The sequence below is a fragment of the Osmia bicornis genome, chromosome 3 (genome assembly GCF_907164935.1).
Source record: "Osmia bicornis bicornis chromosome 3, iOsmBic2.1, whole genome shotgun sequence".
NCBI classification, from domain to species: Eukaryota; Metazoa; Arthropoda; class Insecta; order Hymenoptera; family Megachilidae; genus Osmia; species Osmia bicornis.
The window spans coordinates 8,404,798-8,424,611 of record NC_060218.1 but is presented as its reverse complement, the minus strand read 5'-3'; the positions used below and the strand labels follow the sequence as shown (position 1 = coordinate 8,424,611).

Sequence of the window (19,814 nt, the reverse complement as noted above, 5' to 3'; positions counted from 1 at the left end):
CGTGAATTTTAGGGATCTTTGAGTGTGACCGTAGGTTGGGTGCTGTTGGGTGCCCCTGGAGTGCTGCATCAAAGAGAGCGCTGCAGCTCTTTGGTTGCATATTAGTGCATATATACTTTCACAGGCATATTCGTTTATGACATAAATAAATAAAAAACGATTTCATTTTAGAAATGTTTACAATTGCTAAAACTCAAATTGATGATATTTATGATGGATATAATGATTATCCATCAGTATACAGTATTAAAGATCTTGAACAAGATGCAATGTTTCAAGAAATTCTCAGTACAAGTTATGGAAAGAGACCAGTTGTAAGTACTGATAAGTAAAATTATGATTTATAAAACATAAGTACTGAACTTAATAATAAGATATATTTAATTTTTAATTGTGTAATAGTTTACACCAAAAGTACCTGGAACTGCTATGCGTTTGGGTACTTCAAGTGGAGTAAGTAAATGTTAGAATTAAGTGAAAAAGAATCTGTGTATATGACAATATAAAGTACAGATGCATACAGTTAAAAAAAATATATATTCTAGTTACTTTCAATTAATTCATTTTTTCAGTTTCATAGGACTGGTACTGGTATATCGATGAGGCCTACTACTAGTGGGCTAAGGCCAATGACTGCTGTTAGAGGTGCTGGTTACACTAGTAGTAGTCGGCAAACTTTTGATCCATTAAATATGAGTAGCACTACCAAAGGACCTGCACCACCTCTGGAAACTGGAAAAGAAGACACGTGAGACTATATTATCAACTAATAATATTTAATCTGTAAGAAGGTTTCAAATAACTTGATATTTGTTTATACAGACCTGAAGAGAAAATAAAAATAGCAGAGAAAAAAATAATGGAATTGATTGAAAGTTCAGTAGAAGCAGCATATGAAAATAATATGAGGGTTGCCTTAGAGAGAGCAAGAGAAGCTTCTTCAAGAGAAAGGGCTTTGATTAGACTACAAGAACAAGCTGGACTTAGCGATAGTCATAATGTTGATTTAACATTTGCTGTAAAAATTGCAATTTGGCTTTTTATTGTAATCTAAGCTAAAATTAATACTAAAGATTATATAATTTTGTAGGTAATTTTTAATTTAGCAATTCAATATGCCAACAATAATATGTTTACCGAAGCTATAGCCACTTATCAAGCTATAACAAAGAACAGAGTGTTTAGTAATAGTGCTAGACTTAAAGTGAATATGGGAAATATTTATGTTAAAATGGGACAGTTATCTCAAGCAATTAAAATGTATAGAATGGCATTTGATCAAGCACCAACAGCTCATAAAGATTTAAGGTAGTGAAATGATAGTACATTAATGATATTCATTGTTGAGCTTCTAGCATTAAATCGTATTTATTGTTTATATTAACTTGCTAAATAATTCACAGAATAAAAATAATGCATAACATTGGAATGCTATTTGTTCAAATGGGTCGTTTGGAAGAAGCAGCTAATAGTTTTGAATGGGTCATGAAAGAAAGAGCTGAATTTAAAGCAGGCTTGCATGCTGTGTTATGCCATTTTGCATTGTCTCATAGAGATAAAATGAAAAGAGCATTTTTAGAATTATTAGAAGTTCAACTTAACTTAGATCAGGAGGACAGATATAATATAAATACTGTGAGTTGGGCATACTAATAATTGTCACTACCTAGAATGTTGAGCATTGCCCATTCAAAAGCTATATGACTATTTGTTGTTTGTGTTTGGTGTGCTTGAAATAAGTTCAGACACCATATTTTTAATTAAATTATAAGTTGATGCACTAACACTTTACTGTAGCAACTAGAAATAATTACATGTACTAAGCACATTGCAAATGTTCATCACTAATTTTCAATGAAATATTAGTTTGGTTTTTTTCACAATAGTATTTATTCCGTAGGATGATGTTGCATCTAATATATTGAATGAAATTTTAAGAAACGATGATTTATCTAAGCTAGAGAAAGAAGTGAAATCCGAAGCTGAAAAAACTATTCTTTGTGCTGCAAAACTTATAGCACCTGTTATTGAAGATACACTTACAGCTGGTTTTGCTTGGTAAGATTTAAAAAATTATCAAATATTTCATTTAAGATCGAAATTTTTGTATTTTTAATTATCATTCTGTTTCTTAAGGTGTGTCGATGCAATAAAGTCTTCGGCTTATGGATTATTAGCTGCTGATCTGGAAATAAGTAAAGCTATGGTGTTTTTATACAATCGAGAGACTCAATTAGCTATCGATACCTTGAAAATGTTCGAAAATCGGGAAAGTAAAGCTAATAGTTCTGCTGCCACTATGCTTTCATTTATTTATTTTCTTGTAAGTAATTATATTTATTTCATTGGCTGTAAATAAACAACAACGTAATACACAAATTTCTACTTAACTGCAAGCAAGGAGATTACGATCAAGCAGAGAAATGCGGAGAAATCGCTCGAAATGCAGACAGTTATAATGCGGCAGCTTATGTCAATTTATCAGCCTGCGCGTTCAGAAAGAACGAATTAAATATTGCCAAAGAGTTTCTTCTTTGTGCATTAGATACAGATGCTAGTCATGTACAGGCTCTTTATAATCTAGGTAATTCTTCTGAACATTTGTATGTCTAAGCTACAATACATGTGTGCTAAGTAGTACAAATTGAGAATTTATAAAAGTTCTTTAACAGGATTGGTGTACAAGAAACAAAATATGTACGAAGAAGCATTGGAATGTTTTTGGAAAGTTCGTAATATCGTTAGACACGATCCACAGACTTTATATCAAATTGGTCATTTGTATCAACTTATGAATGAGACAGATCAAGCAGCAGAGTGGTATTGTCGTTATTTCTAATATATCATATTTAAATTTGTTTGATTTTACTAGGAATATAATAAAATTGTTTTCAATTATCTTAGGTATAATCAGTTGCTTGGTATAATACCTTGTGACCCTGGGGTTTTGCAAAAAATGGGGGAAATGTATGATAGTGTTGGAGATAAACAACAAGCATACCAATTTTACAGCGATGTAAGTAGTTTTACTGCATAAACATATGGTATTGTTGCTTTTAACAATTATATTTCAACTAAATATTCATACAGTCGTATAGGTTCTTTCCTGCAAATTTCGAAGTAATCGATTGGCTTGGATCATATTTTGTAACAATGCAGGTAATAATTGTACTATTGTTTTTTACAAATTGAATATATATATATATATATATGTAATATAAATTTATATTGTGATGTATTCAAGCTAGCTGAGAAAGCATTAGTTTATTTCAAGAAAGCAGTAGAACTTGCTCCTAATGAACCAAGGTGGAGATTACTTGTTGCCGCTTGCTTAAGACGAACAGGTCAATTTCACAAAGCTCTCCTGGAATATCAAGACATTCATAATAAATTCCCTGAGAACATTGAGTGCCTTAAATTCTTGGTTCGCTTATGTAGCGATCTTGGCTTAAAAGAGGCTCAATTGTATGCGACAGAATTAAAGCGCGTCGAAAAAGCAAGGGAACTAAAAGACAGACAAGGTTCAGCAAGGCCAGGTAAGCTGACGTATATTGTAAATTTTATCAGATATGAAATTATTACAGTAATATTTGTAGGCTCAAGAAGGAGTAATAGTGGCACATCGTCACGAACTGGTTCCGGGATGAGTGTATTATCAGATCATAGATCAAGTCCCACCCATGGTAGAAAAGATAATCAAAGTTTGAATAACGCTGGTGTTGGCCGAACCAACCGAATTTCTACCAATGAAAATTTTGCAGAAACAGTAACCGATGTGAACGAACAATCAAGTATGTATTATTCAAAACCAAAATTGTTATATAAATAAATCTTACTATCATATTCATTCTCAGTGTAATTATTGTTATGTAAAGTATTTTATATTTAATTATCTTTAGTCATATTGTTTGTATGAAAGTCGAACATTTATTAGAGTTATCAGAGGTTTGGAAATGCGTAGCTTTATTCGAAATGGGCATTAATAAGAATGATCTACAGACAATGGTTGAACTGCCCTAATGGATTGAACAGATGATAAATGAGTCTAGCTATTTTGAACAGTCTATTCTTGCTCCCTTTGCGAAGTAGTAACTTTGAAACTATAACTATCAGTCTATAAGTTATTATGAAGCTCTCAAATAATTATGAATAAAACATTACACCAGACAGTTGTTAATACGTCAAGAACAAAAATAAATATGAAATATTTTGTGTAGACACGGCTTATGTTGATCCAATTGGTCCTCTACCTACTCGCCCCATGACGTCCGCGGGAAAGAGGGACGACGATTTCGGCGATGAAGAACTAGGCGATGATATGTTACCGGAGTAATGTGGTTGTTATATTCATCGCTTTTACATCTCACTTTACTGACTTTACAAATGCAATAACAATAGTATCCGAATTTGCAACTGAAGTTTGCTAGCAATTAAGTAAACACAGAATTGAATATCGCACGATTTTATGATTTCATAAATAAATAAACAAATACAGTATATCTGAATTGACCATAGGTATGTTGATATTTTAAATTATATATATATATATATACTTTATATACATTAACATTAAATAAATCAAAATTTTCAGGGACAATATTGTCTGGGGCAGTTACGTTGCAATTCTTATCACAATTTCACAGCCGACTTTCAACATGTTTCTGAAGTCTCGACATGAATTATACTTTGGTTAATTACACAGGTCTGTGAAATTGAAGTTTTTGAAAAATACAAGAGAAGTTTTCGCTGATTTTTATGTTATTTGGTGTGCTGATTTCGAAAATGACCTCCATTTTGTTCTCTCACGTCCGGATTTTTTGTAAAATCGATATCGATATTATTACTAAAATCTTATTTGGAAAGGAATTCTCGCGAACAATTTTGCATGTACTACCTGGCAACAGTGGTTTTTATCCATTTAAATCTATGTAAAATAAATAAATCGATTCTTGGTGAGGCAAATTGATTTTTCAGCAAACGAACCAAGATAGTGATGAGATAAGGATTCGCGCGATGCTATTAGTAGAGAGAGATTGCGACAGGGAGATGTCACAGAGGGGTATTCTGTAGGTTTTATCACGTTAGAATGATGGTCAGACAGGGAGGGAAGAAATTCAACGCCGAACAAAATTTTTTATGGTAGTAAATGTTCATAAAAATCCAAGTAAAATTGAATTTTTCATAATTTTTTTGAAATCAGCACCAAAAAATACATAAAGTTCAGCTATTAATTCCCTTGTATTTTTTTTCATCGCAGGCCTGTGTTATCATTTCGAAGTGCAAGATGGTTGCCTATAGGATGGTGCCATACATTATGAAACCACAAGGGTCGGGCAATTGTAACGATCTAAATTTAAACACGCTGACCAATTTAATCAAACTCCATTCAGCCTATGTAGTTTAGGAGATGGATGTTATTTTATTGCAGCTATATTCAAACACCATTTAACCACAGGAACAGTGTCTGCTTTTTCTATATTTACTAAATTTACGCTGAATAAATTCATACGCTGCTTATCTACATATATTTAATCAAGCCAGAAAGTGCCTTCGATCCTTCGACTGTACAATATTCAAATCAGTTTCTTTCAAACTCTCCTATACGTATAATATCAGTCGACATGATTGGAGATAGAAATGGGTAGTGAAGTGATCCGAGAAGACAAGCTTGTTTGAATTATCTGGTATCAAGATCATATTGCTGAGAAATCCTTGCATTAACGAGCGTCTTTTCTGGTTTTGGATTGCTACTACAATCACGTGGCATCGTTGCACGCGATATTCCAGGACATATACTTATGTGCCCCTGCGTGTGTGCGTGGCATATGCGCGCGCGCGTGTATTCACGCGACAATAAATCAGGATCTGTCGACGTGTGCGAATGCGTACACGTATTAGCGTGTAGTGGCGCGTCTGTGTGTAACAACGGGACATGTGTACGCGTGCAAAGGCGCGCGCACGTAATACGCGCCGATATGAAGTTCGAGCAGTGGGGAAACCGGCGATCTGGAGGCTCGACCAGTTGCTCCTCCGAGCCGGAGTACATTTCACGGTATCCCACCCACGTGCTTGTACGTGTGCGTGCTCTGTCACGTCTCGAGAAACTTCACAGTCATTGACCGGTAACTAGACCCGGGAAAGGATAGAAGAGGATCAAGAAGCTGGAGCGATCGCGGAGTCAACAGTCGTACGTAGAAATCGTTAGGGTGAGCTTGCAGTTTCTCATTTACCTAGACGGAGCACGGAGCGCACGTGCGAGTACACGTCCTCTGCTTCCATCGAATTTTCTCAACGAAAATCATTCTACAAGCGTTCAAAAACTACGCAACACGCATATGTATAACTAAATAACGTATTTATCGAACCGGTTTTCCAAACGTTCGTGTTGTCACTATCGGTTCGCTAGGAACGATATAAAACCACGCGTAGTCTAATGTTTACCGCGTCGACGAACCCACGTGGGGTCCTTGAAACGTTGACACGCTGCATTGTGTTGTCATCGCGTTCCTTAACGTATTCCTATGTTTCTCACGGGCATAATATGCCTTAACGTCTCTTTGCGAAATTCTGAAATTATTATTATCGATGCTTCATGCATATTCAATATGCACAGTTGCGTTTTGTTCTATTAGGATTTTAGACTTTGTTATCAGCGAAACGATTCTGTTACATATTTTTTACTATTCTGTTTTTTTCTTTTTTTTCTTTATGAATAAGTCGAGCTACACAATAACTTTCCAACGAATACTATTCTACCGTCACACTATTGTCAAACATCACTAACGTTGTCGATAAGAAGTTTATCGTTCCGCTAGATTGTTATCGTGCAAATTAATTTCCTAAACTTTATCATTGCGAGAAAGGATACTTACGTAGTCTTATCATGTCACGGTTACATCACATCTCTTAAACTTTTATGGTATTAAAATCACACACATTTTATCTGTCCGTCGTAATACTATCTGAAACCTCGTACCGTCTCATTTCACGAGGCGTAATATCAAACTCGAGGAATCGGCGTAGAAGGCTTGACAGCTATCGCGAACACGTGTCCCCGAACGTGTTTGGATTTAATGGCCTAATCAATAATCCGTAGAACACTTCCAAAAATAACGCGTCGGCGTCGCGAATCTCGATAATCAATCTGAGAGGATTTACAAATTTTAATAAGCCAATTATGCTATCGCTTTCGCTGTTGCGTTCAATTACAACACTATAGTGTCACAGTGATAACGAAATTCTTTTCAAACGATACGCGAAATATCGTGGAGAAAGACGTAACCGTTCTCGTAATTCGAAATTCGAAATTCGACTTTTATAAAGGATGCTAACGATAAAACTCAACGTCTCGAAACGTATAAACGAGCCACCGTACTCGAGGGAATTCTATTCGATTAAGCCTTATTCGAGACCTTGGTGATAATGGGCCTGTAATTCACGGAAGCTCCATAATTCAACCGGTAAAGATCATACATAAGCGTGCACGCTGTGAACCGAAAGGGTAGTCTGTTCTCGCGTACAGAGAGTATACTTTTGCGTGCTTCCAGTTTTCCTATAAAATTTGAAAGAGAATTACATATCCACGATTCGTTCGCCAGACGGACGATAAACGAGGATGGATCCATTAATGGCATTAGTCAAAAGCGATGATTATCGTTAGGTGCGTCGTCTGGCCATGGGACCGTTGTTCGAATCAGATGGCGTCTTTTGAATCGTCGCTTTCAAAGTGGCCCGTGTGACAAGTGTGCGTATTGCACTATGGATTAGAATCATCACGTTAGGTCAACTGGCTGGAATTATCTCGGTTGACGTTTTGCACCTTCCAATTGATTTTAATAGAGCTTCGTTCGGAGCGACTTTGATGGCTCGGAAGAATGTTCTAGTGGTGTTTCGCGGTGCCTTCTCGCATAATCGACCGTGACCAAAATTAGAGTACCATTAAATCGAGAAGATTTGAACGATCATCGATACGATTCGTTGATTTGTCTGTACGGTACGTACATACACGCGGCTACCGTGTAGAATGTAGAATCTGAACGCGTGTACGCAATTTACAAAGAGTGCATTGTAATTTATTGGAAAGATAGGATGTCCTCCGTTGCACGTATTTTTCGTAGATATCCATTTCGAGGGAACGTTTAATGAGTTTATTTTTGATCATTTTTATCAGAAAATTTTTGATTAAACGAAAACTTTTATATATTCTGTATTCCATTTTAATTTTTCCTTGCGATTATCTTTTGAACCATTTGTCTTTAATTAAATATTTCAAACAGAACTGACTCTGTTTTGAGGGAGATAGGAGTCTCGTTTAGGTGGAGGTGTTTTAGAGATTTCACGGTGACCTTTGTATCTTTTAATGGAATCACATATTTCATAATTATTCAAGGCTGTTTCCTAATTATAAGTGCGTTTGTTCGCTATTGAAAATGATATGTGGGATTTTATAAGATGTGCATCTTCTTTTTTAACAAAAGTGCAATTGTCGTATTAAAGTCGTAGAAGTAGTAGTATCGGTCTGAAGACAAGTAGAAAGATAATAAAAATGCTACATCCGAAAGGTATGTGAGAACGGGTGCGCCAGGTAGCTTGTCGAACGGGTTCTTCAACTTTTATGTCCTTAATATCGATACTAAAGTTGGAATTCATTTTTCTTTTATTTTTAATCCACGAATATGTTATTCCTTATGAAATACACTTTCTCTGCGCATTTTTTCATCCCTCGTCGACGATGTATCTTTGAATCGAATCGAATCGATTCCTCCTGGTACAGAAAAGGTCGCTTACCTTGCTCGTTCGGCGGACATTTTATGCACAAAATTGCACTTGCAATACGAATGCGCTTGCGTAGTTAGTGCACCCCAGTTCTGTATACAGTGTGTCCAAAAATCAAACGATCAATAGGAAGATTGTATTTAAGATTCTAAAAATTTCCTGTATATCTTACTTCAATTCGGTGCATATTTTATTCATTTTTCATACGAATTAACCCGTTCAGCGTAAAACCTAGAGACTTGTTCGTAGAAAAAAAATTGACAAAGTTTAAATTTGACACACCCTGTGTATATGCGCGTATTCACTGCGTACTGACGAACACGCTACTCCAAAAACCCACTGTTAAAGAAGTTGACGAAGGGAACTGGGTCGAGGGATCTGTACTTTACAATCGTGCTTTCATTCGCTGGATCAAAGACATCAGGAAGTACATCTGACACGAAGGAGTGATTTTAGTGAACGGTGACCACAAGAGGTTCCTAATTTATGGATTTTCATCAAATCCGTCATCACAGCAGTATAGTTCAATGACTCGTACTCGATCCATTTCTCTATCTTCGATCTCCTCTGCTCTCGTTTCCTTTTTTTTCACTTCGTTCGCATACAATATCGGGAAGTGTTGACACAGACAAGATGTTTTGGCCAAAGATGTATGTATAACGAAATTGTCGGGAATAATGTACACACGATTCACAAGTATATTTCAAAATTATCAATCAGTCAGGAGATAAAGTTACGATTGTTGATGACCTATAGATCATCGAACGTCTGTCTCGTAATTATGTCGGTCAAACGTGCACGTTTTTTGATCAATCAGAAATCTGGAGATGAAGTTTTCTTTATACCGAGGTCGTCGCGATACAGAATTGCCTAACTTCCTTCAAATCGCTCGAATTATAATACAATGTCGATTATTCTGAAAGGAAGTTGATCATTGATTTATATTTTCGTACTTGAATCGTATCGTATCAACGTCTTGACTTCAAGTCCACTCGAGTGTTACAATGATCGATGCAGCAACGTTGATCCATTACTCACGACGTAATTATGCGATACGCCGATCCGAGGACTGTATACATATACTTGATTAATGTTACTCCAAGACAACGCGATGTAACACACTGAATTTATCGTTATTAATGTTATCAATATTAGCGTTATCAAATGTTATAAAATATCCGTGGACTTTCAACTTTTCGGTTGGTAGCAGTTAAGCGGTGTTATCGTCTTACCGAACGTCGAGGGAAGGAGAGAAAATAAATAAGCGAGAAATAGTAAACGGGTAGATCTCTTTAATTTTCTCTCAGAACGATTGCTCTCGTTCGCGAAGAAACACGCGACTCGAAAACCGCCGTCAGGCGCACGTACCTTATCATCTGCCGCGGTAAATTCATTCACGTTTGCATTGTAGTGTGACTTGATTTATTCATTCATTCAAAAAAAGAAAAGAAAAGAAAAAGAAAACATTTCCATCGGAAGATAACATTCGTGTCAATCAGGTGAGCACGCGTCGCACGTGTACCGATTAAATTCTCGGTAAATACTGATTTTTCTACCTTCATTTAACATTTCGAGCGTTCGGTACTTGTCCATGGAAATTTTTCTACTTTTTCTATCAAATCTAATTATTTCTTTCTTTATTTTCCAGTCATTCAAGATCCCATAGAAATGGTCGTCCCTACAGAGCACGCACTCCACGAGGCGATACAAGTTGCGCCTTTGGTACTTTCGGACGATGTGAAGCAGCAAAAGGTAAAGGAGATATCTTAATTGAAATGTTTTCCACTCCTTCGCTGTGTTTCACCAAGTTATTAGAGGTCTGCGAGTACTCGTAATTTACAAGCCGAGTCGAGCGTTTGAATTTGCCGAATTACTCGAAATCGACGAACTGTTTGAAATAAAAGCGAGCTACTCGAAAAAATCGAACTACTCGAATATTCGAGCAGTTGTAAAACTTCGATTTACTTGAAGATGAATTTTTTCGAGTAGCTTGCTTTTGTTTCAAACAGTTCGTCGATTTCAAGTAAATTCGGTAAATTCAAGCGCTGGACTCGGCTCGACCGACCGATCATTGTTTGACTCGAAATTCGAGTACTCGCACACCTCTACAAGTTATCTAAACGATTCCAAGTCCATCGACCGTGAACTTGCAATTCTTGTGTACACGCGAAACAGAGGAAACGACGAGGAAGTTCCGTTGTAATCGTGCGCTCGATAAGAGCGGCATTCATTCGAATAACAACTGGAAATCATGAAAATTGACTGAAACACTTGTCCAAATAACGTTTCGATATTTGCCAATGTGATTTGATTTAGCGCGTTATTTTCAGACATCGTCCGACGAAATATCATTGCTTCTCAATAACTTTTTGTCATTGACAAGTTAACGCGCTCCTCGCACGATTGATCTAATCTTTGCTCGATCGACGATGACCGCGTTGAATCATTGCCGATGCAAGAAATGGCGGACATGTCGAGTCCTTAACCTTGCGACAGTCTTGTTAAGAGTTTACCGACACCGATCGATCAGTACCCCCGTGCTTTCACTTTTGCTGCTGTCAATCTCTATACAACGATCATTTATTCAATCTGCGATTATACCTTTCTCAAACTGATACAATTACTTACGTAACACCCCGTCGTCGTTCCTTATAGAAAGTTTTTGATTCATTGTGGCGAGTCTTACAGAGGATCGAGACGATTCTTCCTTTGACAGAACTGGCATCGGGATTAAGTTCCAATACCCAAATTTAATACCGTTGGGTTGGAATATTTCTGATAAAATTAGGAATAAGATCAAGTTCAATATCGATGCTAGGTAGGCTTCTCTTGATTAGGGAGAAAGATGGAAAAAGAAACGCATTTATTTGCTTTTTCAGAGGATTAAAGTCTAAGGAGAACTTGATTTGGAATCCAATTAATTATCTTACATTCTGATCTAATCAGTGCTTAAATACCTCACTATCGCATAATTAAACAGAGCAAATGTGAAAAGCGAAACGGGAAATAACGAAGACGACGCAAATTGTACTTTTCCTACCAAACAAGAGGAGGGGAGTAGAATCAAGGTTGACTAAATGTTAGATTCTATGGATTTATCGTTGTTTTAGTGGTAAACTGCTAGTAAATCGTTTGCTTATCTCTTGCCCTCGGTGGCAGGGTTATCGTAAGGTAATTTCCCCTATGAAGAGTTCACGATATTTGGCCGAGTTATCGTCGATGATATGTTTCGCGTGGCAATGAGAATCGTCGGAAACGATCGATCGGCTGCTTTTATTTATTTACTGTTGCGGCTACCATTTAGCAGACCGATATTCGTCCGCAATGTTTCGTCTTCTTTTTTTCGTGTTAGCTGTTTCTTTTTACTTATTTCGTAACACAAGGTTTGTGTAGTCATGTACGAATAAAATGTTTTGCTCAAGGCGAGTGTTACATCAACTCGGAGTCTGTGTAACGAGCCAACCGTATTCTTTACCCACTTCTTTTTGCATTCGATTAACCGAGCAATGTCACGGTCGATCCCTGCTCTTGCTTTTTTTTCATCGCGTTGCCGGTCACGTTTCCGTCTCGGATCCACGCGAAATAGATCATTTCATCTATGCTATCATTCGCAATCGCAATCGTTAACGATTCAAATTATGAGCGGTCATAAATTTCTTTTCATTTAAACTGTCATGCAATCATTAATACCTTCTGTCGCGAGGATCACGAGCTATTGTTTACGAGCCGAGAAAAGCTGACTTCCGTAGATATCTTTACAGTTCCGGCAACTCTAGTTCAACTCTATTTGTTGATCAACTTATTGTAAGAGTCTATAATATAACAGAAGCATATACGAATGTTTTCGGTTCATATTTGTGGAATCGTAATTTTAATGCGATACCACGGGATTGCACTGTCTGAACCGCGTATTTTCTTGTTTTTCTCCAGTCGCCGGTCGGTTCAAGGGGTTACGCATAGTTGGGGTCGGGAAAATAACGTAATTTTCAAGATTTTTTTTTGCCGCCCCAATAAATATTTACTATGAAGTGAAGAATACATGTTTTAAAGTAGTTTTAAGATTTTTTAAGGTTTTAAGGTTTCAAGAATTTTCTTGCGGTGATCGATATCTTCCAAACTGCTTATTTGAAATCAAAATCAAAGAAGATTGAGTTAGTATATTGTATTGTTAAGGGCCTGGACGAAGGGTTCTGCGAAATTTTGATTTTCATTAAAATGACAAGAATTTTATTGAAAAATCCAGTTTTTGAAGTGATCAAATTTTGTTTTCTTTGCGATAAAAAGGAAATTTTTCAATGGAATTAAAAATCCTTTGTTCAGCCTCTTAACGATACAATATACCAACTCAATCTTCTTTGGTTTTGATTTCAAATAAGCGGTTTGGATGATATCGTGGCCACCGCAAGTGATCTCGAGAAAAGGGCGTTCTACGAGCGTTCCCTCATTATTTAACATTTTACTTTTAAAATAATCTTAAAACTACTTTAAAACGTGTATCTTTCGATGGTATATTTCACTTCATAGTAAATATTTATTAGGACGGCAAAGAAGTATCTTGAAAATTACCCGATCTCAACTAAGCGTAACCCCTTAATACATTTGCGTGAATGCAACTGGTTTACCTTCGACGGATGTGAAACATTAGTATCGAGCCGATCGTAACGAAGCTCGGTTTTCGATTTTTCATTTGTACACGCGTTACCACGAATTCTGTATGGCCGGAAAAACTATCGCGATAAGCATTGAAAAAATGGGAAAAATAATTGCACAGTGCTACAGTGCAATGGAAGTAGCTAACAACGTTCGTCAGTCGCGATAACGTCAATCGTAGCTATTACATAAACCGGTAACGTAAAGTGTATTTAACCATGTGCACGCGAAAGATGTTGTTTTTCGATTAAAACTTCCTTTCAACCGCAAAGACTCCGTTGTTATGAATTCGTGAACTAATCAGCTGGAAACACATTCTCTGTCGTTAATTTGTTTATCTGAAATTTTATCAGACATCGCGTAACAGAGGCATAAACGATATCTTGGATCTAACTGAAATGGCATATGATCTAATTCGATGGTATTTGTCGAAACATTAACATATGATTTATAGATGAAAATTTCTTAATCTTATCGCGTAGAAGTGATAATTTGCATAACGATGCAATACCAAATATTTGATTTGCAGATCGAGCAAAAACTGGCGCAAATGAAATTTTCAGCTGCGACCGTGAGGAAGATCCAAGAAGTTTTCCTATCGGAAATGAACAAAGGAATCCATCTGCAACCATCGTCGCTGCAAATGGAAAACACATACGTCCCGGAACTTCTCGATGGGACAGGTTGTTAATCTTTATCTATTTTCAATTGCACCTATAGTTACGCTTTATGGATCTATTAAACTTTTCACCAATAAAGATAAATGTTAGATAAATTTATAAATCAATATAAATTTTTATGATCGTATGTATGTACGCGTTAATAGCTATTAAGAGATCAACTTCAATTGTCTCTTCGAGTCTTTTTATTAGGTTCTTACGTACAGTTCTTCAAACTACTACAGATATGTAATCAATTTCCTGCGACTATAAAGATTGTTAAGTATTTGCAATGAAAAAGAAATTAAATATTGGAAATAATTTACAGGTTCGATGCTTACGACTCGGTGTAATTATTCCGAATCCGATCGTTTGACTTTTCATGTAACGCTACGTCAATGAATATTTTAATTAGAAATGATTAAGCGTATTAAGTATACGTGTAATATAACGATGAAATATATTTTCAGAGGAGGGCCTGTATTTAGCGTTGGATCTTGGGGGCACAAATTTCCGAGTGCTCCTTCTGGAGCTGGCACATGGTACACCTATACGGGAAGAAGTGAAGAAATATCACATTAGCTCCGATTTGAGAGTCGGTTCGGGGATTCGTTTGTTTGATTATCTGGCAGAATGTGTTAGCGATTTCGTCATCGCTCAGGGTCTTCAGGATGTAGAGCTTCCCCTTGGTAAATTGGAATCACTGTACATATAACTTTAAGGCTTGAGCTTGGGGGAATCACGTGTGAGCCTCTGTTAATTGCCACTGTTCTATACCGTGGAACAACTTCTAGTAATTTCAAAATAATTGCCTTTTTTTTTCTTTTTCAAAGAACATTATTGGCAAGCTTCGTTTGCAGCATGCCAACGATCGTTAAGCCTTCAAGCACTTGCTGCTATCAGCTCTCAAGTATCGTGTTTCGCATTGATTTTACAAATTCTAGTGGCCGACACTCGTTGCTGATCAAACATTGATCGCAACGATCTCGCGTGCAATCGATAATTTTTTAATCATCGTGAACAATGCTAAAAGTATGCCAAGAGTATGTTTCCTTTGATCGTAACAGCTTTGCGATCCGTTGATGTTTACAATTCATTTTCAGGATTCACCTTCTCGTTCCCAATGATTCAACACTCTTTGGACATTGGAGTATTGGTTACTTGGACTAAAACATTCAATTGTCCTGATGTGGTGAACAAGGATGCCGTGAGATTGCTCCGCGAGGCTCTGGATCGTCGTGGTGATACCAAAGTGAAGGTTGTGGCTATTTTGAACGACACCACGGGGACGTTAGTCCAAGGATCAACGTTAGATTCTGACACAGCTATAGGACTTATATTAGGCACCGGTAGCAATGCTTGTTACCTGGAACGAGCCGATAGAGTAGAACATTGGGAGACCGAAAGACACGGGGAACGTCAAGTAATTAATATCTCTTTTATATTCTTTTCTTCTGCTTCTTAATGTTACTCTTCTTAACTTGAGATACGAATTGATCGTCGTTATTAAAGGTTATTATCGATATTGAATGGGGTGCATTTGGAGACAACGGTGTTTTAGACTTCATCAAGACAGATTACGATCGCGAGAACGACGCGAATTCTCTTATTGTAAATTCATTTACGTGAGTAACAAGATTGTATAAAACATAAATTACTTCGCAGACAACTTATTATACCGTTCTCTTTAAATTACCAGGTTCGAAAAGTATATTAGTGGAAAGTACATGGGTGAACTTGTGCGAGTTGTGCTCGCAAGGTTAAACAGAGACGGACTTTTATTCGTAGGTGATCACACGCCTGGATGTCTTTTAATTCCTGGCAATCTCACCAGTGATTTGGTATCAGATATTGAACAGTAAGTAACATGGTATTAAAAATACTTTTCTAATGATCCTTTAATATATAAACTTCTAATTTATTATTAACATTGATATATAGAGACTCTGTGGACGGTGGTAGTTGCAATACGAAAGAAATTCTGAAGAAGTTTGGTATTGTGCCAGATGAAGATGACGTGAAAACCGTTCAATACGTTTGCGAAGTAGTGTCTAATCGAGCAGCTCTTCTGGTTGCAATATGTAAGTTAAAAAATATAAATACACTACTAGACATATAAGTATTTAAACGTTTGATGTAATTTCTGTTTAAACATGATTGGACTGCGTTTTAGGTCTTGGGGTTTTATTAAAGCGAATCGACAGGGAACACGTAACGATTGCGGTGGATGGATCTCTTTACAAGCATCATCCCCGATTAGAGAGTTGGATCAAACAGTACATTCCATTGCTAGCACCTGATCATAAGGTATGCATATATTAAAAAAACAATGCTTTTAATCGTGTCTTGTTTTAACAAAATTAATGAATTTATCATTGATCTATAGTTTAAAATGATTCATGCCGAGGATGGAAGCGGAAAAGGAGCTGCGCTCGTTGCTGCAATCGCACAAAGACTTCACAATAGAATAGACTAGTACCAGTTGAAAGTTTGAAATACTCTGGCGTATATTCAGTTTTTCGTTACTGGCGTAAAGAATTCGCATCAGATCTCTAGTTCAGACCTTGTTCAAAGTATAGTATAATTTTAACGGCCATGTACAGTCACATTCCTTATGTTAATGATATAATCAGTCATGTTGTTGATCTTACGCATTCGGAGTTCTTGCATATATATTTTTTTTTCTACATTTTTTTTTTTTGTTTATATTTTTAAAGTTGTTGCGTAAAAAATTGTTACACTACAAGTGTTGTTGTAATTAAAAGCATTTTATTGTTATTAGTTTCACGTCACAAAGTGATATTTGAGAGGAAGAGAGAGAGGATGAGAGAGAGAGAGAAAGGGAGGGAGAGAAAGAATAAGATACATATACTACTTAGTCTTAACGAGAAAGAAAATCTTCAGGAAAATATAATTCCAAACGGAAGCAACGTCGATTTTATTAAGCGTCTTCGAACATTCGTGTACTTTTCTTAGTGCGCTGATTTATACAGCATCTCAAGAGTTCATGTCTCCTACCGAATGCTTACGTTTGGATATTAGAATTTATTTTTCTTACGTTGTTCGAAATACTCGCGTTGTTCTTTGTAATTAGACGTCTCGTCTTTCATTGTCGTTACGTAAGATCTATTCTGATCTTACATTCGTTAGAGATTTTTTTCTCGTAATGTTGCAGACAGAGATATTCTCCATCATCGACGTTTAATCTTTTGTAAAATCACAAAGAGGTGAAGCACCCTTTTTGTAGAGAATGTTACCACGTATCATGGTAAAATATGGTGAGGCTAGTATTGTATACGAAACATCGAAAATGATACATTTAGGATACGACGATAAAGCATAGTGTGTATAGGTATAACCGTGTGCCATTTCAACGAAGAAAAAGAGAAGGGTACAATCATGATCGTTTTGTGAGAGCGAGCATATTATCTCGAGTATTGTAAGCAGTCTGTTTATATTCCCACATTAAGAGCGAGACGAAATTGTGACACGGACCACTAAACAAAGACATTAGGGACAAAGTGAAATAAGAGAGTAGGTACAAAGTAAGCAGAAAAAACGCGTCAGTATCCAAGAACACAAATATTTGTAAAATACGTTATTGTTATATCTTGTAAATGATCGCGAGGACGTTCGATTTTTTGTACTAGAGGAACGAGGTTGTTATAATAAAAATCGAAGTGAAAATCAATGACTTTGAAACCATTTTCAATCATTCTTTAAAAGATTCTTTAAAAGATTAATTCATAGAACACGAATGAACTGTACGGTCTGAGCGAGTGCTCTAGACCCATTGAAAAAAAAACAGAAAGTTTCCTATAGGTAGATTTATCTCTTGTTAAATAATTAATAGAGACGCTATATAGATATATCGGTTACTACTCAAGTTCCTGTAAGTTAGACTATTGATCTTGTTGCTAGGTGGTCCAAGTGCGGGTCTTTTAAATCAAGCGATGTTTCATGGAAACTGGTACAGATGGCGTTACGGTAAGCGGTCGTCAAAAAGTGACAGCTCGAACTGTCAGCGGTATGCAAACCGTCGCGTTTCTACTGCAAATAAGTGTTTCATAACGAATCGAAAATACGGCTGAACCTCGCCAAGGAGCTATCTGTTGTTTGAAAATTGAAAACGGTTTGAGAAAGAACAATTAACGGTGTAAAACGTGAGACAGTGCGAGAAACGGTGGGTGTGCACGCAAAGGAGAACGGCTTGCCGGCTCGGCCAGTCTACTGGAAGATTCCATTGTGAATGGGCTTTCAAAAAGTTTTATCCCGAAAAAGTCAGTGTTTTCGTGAGTTCCATCGTTCGCCTATGGATAAAAGCTGAATACTAAGGTACGTTAACGTCATATCTATCTACAAGAGCAGTAAACACTGTGAATTAATAATTCTTCGCAAAATACGGCATATTAGAAAGGTTGAGGTTACAGCGGCCGCTCGGTTCAGCTGAGCTCTCAGCTGATGAACGGACGCACCGACCGGTTTACCGTGCTTATTTTAAAAACTCTCATCCCTTTCCTTCGCTTTCGTTCGTTGTTTAAATTGCCTTTTACCGGCATCTTACCATCTAACGAGCTTCGCTTCCAGCAAATCCATCTACTTTTCTTACGATACTGAACGGTGCCCCGATTAATTCGAATAACCTTTTATGTCTTAATTGTCACATTTTTCGAGCGTCTTTTATTTATCTTAATCTTAAAATCGATTTACTATGTGATATATCGATTGTCAGTGAATAGGACGTGCATAGCGAATGATCATTCCTTTTCCGTATCGATGGACATTTTGTCGTTTGCTTGTTAAGCAGAAAAGCCCATATTTTGTACGTTACACCGGAAACATCCGGTAAACATACCGAAATAGGTGATCTGATCAACTCTGTGACGCGATGCGTTCAAACGAATCCGGCTAACCTTTGATTTCCTTTGAATTCAAAATTCATCGGATCGAAGCAGGATCGATACCAATAGAATCGTGTAGATATAATATAAAAGTAAACTCGGTGTTTCTCGTGTAATGGTGAAGACGAATGTCGTTGAACTGTCAGTCGTCCGGGGGTACTTTCGATCACCTGTAAAGCGACCGATGACCAATGACCGCGTTTCAACGAAGTGTCGCCGGGTCCTATCGCGTCGTTTCGAAGATTCTCGTCTGTTTGACGATAGATCGGAAAGAAGGGAGGAAACGGTGCGTGTATAGCGTACGTTCGCGTACGAAATCACGGATGAAAACGAATTCGCGGCATGACGTCGTTATCGTTTGCAAATTTACACAGTTTTCCGTGAAGCTCCGTCGAGGTCACCGCGCCCGGCTGCAGCTGAGCTCCCAGCTGACGAATGGAGGCTGCGACCGGTTCGCCATGTTCTTTCCTTTTTTTAAAGACCACCTCCTTCTTTTTCCCTTTAAATCGCCTTTCACGTGCTCTGCGACCCTCCTGCTGTCCTCTTCCCCTCCTACTCCTTCTTCATCTTCCCCTCCTCGGCCACCTCCACCTTCCTCCTCTCGTTCTTCTGCACCGTTTCCTCCTAGAAAATCGTATTGTTCGTGGTGCACGTCTTGCGCGTCCAAGAGAACGCTCGACTTCGTCGAACCAGTTCCGAAACGTTTCTTTTGTGCGTCTCTTCGGCACGTTCAACCGGCGCTCTCCGCGAGACGGTGCTGTTCCTCAAGGTGACACGACAGTGTAACGCAGAACCGAGTCGCGCGGGATTTTCGAGGGTGTAACGGAAC

The 19,814-nt window shown here is 37.3% G+C and overlaps 3 protein-coding genes across 11 annotated transcripts in view; all 3 read left to right on the top strand.

Annotated features, from left to right (window-relative positions):
• Positions 1-73: 73 nt before the first annotated feature.
• On the top strand, positions 74-5,527 carry LOC114876723 (intraflagellar transport protein 88 homolog). 4 transcript variants are annotated; one of them, XM_046285244.1, is made up of 17 exons: positions 74-314; positions 403-453; positions 573-748; positions 823-1,018; positions 1,091-1,308; positions 1,404-1,635; positions 1,901-2,058; positions 2,137-2,323; positions 2,398-2,584; positions 2,673-2,820; positions 2,905-3,016; positions 3,091-3,159; positions 3,245-3,536; positions 3,597-3,791; positions 4,218-4,515; positions 4,592-4,702; positions 5,258-5,527. In XM_046285244.1, exons 1-15 carry the CDS (start codon positions 174-176, stop codon positions 4,331-4,333), a joined length of 2,478 nt encoding a protein of 825 aa, XP_046141200.1. In that variant the 5' UTR covers positions 74-173; the 3' UTR covers positions 4,334-4,515; positions 4,592-4,702; positions 5,258-5,527. The 4 variants fall into 4 exon arrangements, with proteins under 4 accessions (XP_046141200.1, XP_046141199.1, XP_046141198.1 ...); XM_046285243.1 differs by having other exon boundaries at positions 4,975-5,527; XM_046285242.1 differs by having other exon boundaries at positions 4,592-5,527.
• A 465-nt stretch (positions 5,528-5,992) lies between these two features.
• LOC123987696 (hexokinase-1-like) lies at positions 5,993-17,775 on the top strand. Of its 5 annotated transcripts, none has more exons than XM_046285249.1 (10): positions 5,993-6,187; positions 10,424-10,527; positions 13,955-14,108; positions 14,555-14,773; positions 15,188-15,507; positions 15,597-15,709; positions 15,784-15,942; positions 16,026-16,165; positions 16,258-16,391; positions 16,471-17,775. In XM_046285249.1, the coding sequence occupies exons 2-10, from the start codon at positions 10,444-10,446 to the stop codon at positions 16,558-16,560; spliced, it is 1,413 nt and encodes a 470-aa protein (XP_046141205.1). In that variant the 5' UTR covers positions 5,993-6,187; positions 10,424-10,443; the 3' UTR covers positions 16,561-17,775. The 5 variants fall into 5 exon arrangements, with proteins under 5 accessions (XP_046141205.1, XP_046141202.1, XP_046141204.1 ...); XM_046285246.1 differs by having other exon boundaries at positions 5,993-6,206; XM_046285248.1 differs by lacking the exon at positions 5,993-6,187 and adding an exon at positions 10,096-10,311.
• Positions 17,776-18,089: 314 nt separating this feature from the next.
• The window catches only part of LOC114876718 (sestrin-1), a 117,238-nt gene continuing 115,513 nt past the window's right edge, over positions 18,090-19,814 (top strand). The window contains exon 1 of one of the 2 annotated variants that reach the window (XM_029188493.2): positions 18,090-18,419. The gene's annotated coding sequence lies outside the window, so the exon portion shown is untranslated. The remainder of the gene's footprint in view (positions 18,420-19,814) is intronic. The other variant, XM_029188494.2, reaches the window with a different exon arrangement.

What these genes read in the sequence shown, in the direction of transcription:
- LOC123987696 (XM_046285249.1), top strand. Translation starts at nt 10,444, where the DNA reads ATGGTCGTCCCTACAGAGCACGCACTCCACGAGGCGATACAAGTTGCG. An exon ending in AGCTCTTCTGGTTGCAATAT is followed by an intron (nt 16,166 to 16,257) that starts GTAAGTTAAAAA and finishes ACTGCGTTTTAG; the next exon opens with GTCTTGGGGTTTTATTAAAG. An exon ending in TGCTAGCACCTGATCATAAG is followed by an intron (nt 16,392 to 16,470) that starts GTATGCATATAT and finishes ATTGATCTATAG; the next exon opens with TTTAAAATGATTCATGCCGA.
- LOC114876723 (XM_046285244.1), top strand. Translation starts at nt 174, where the DNA reads ATGTTTACAATTGCTAAAACTCAAATTGATGATATTTATGATGGATAT. An exon ending in GTTATGGAAAGAGACCAGTT is followed by an intron (nt 315 to 402) that starts GTAAGTACTGAT and finishes ATTGTGTAATAG; the next exon opens with TTTACACCAAAAGTACCTGG. An exon ending in GTTTGGGTACTTCAAGTGGA is followed by an intron (nt 454 to 572) that starts GTAAGTAAATGT and finishes TCATTTTTTCAG; the next exon opens with TTTCATAGGACTGGTACTGG.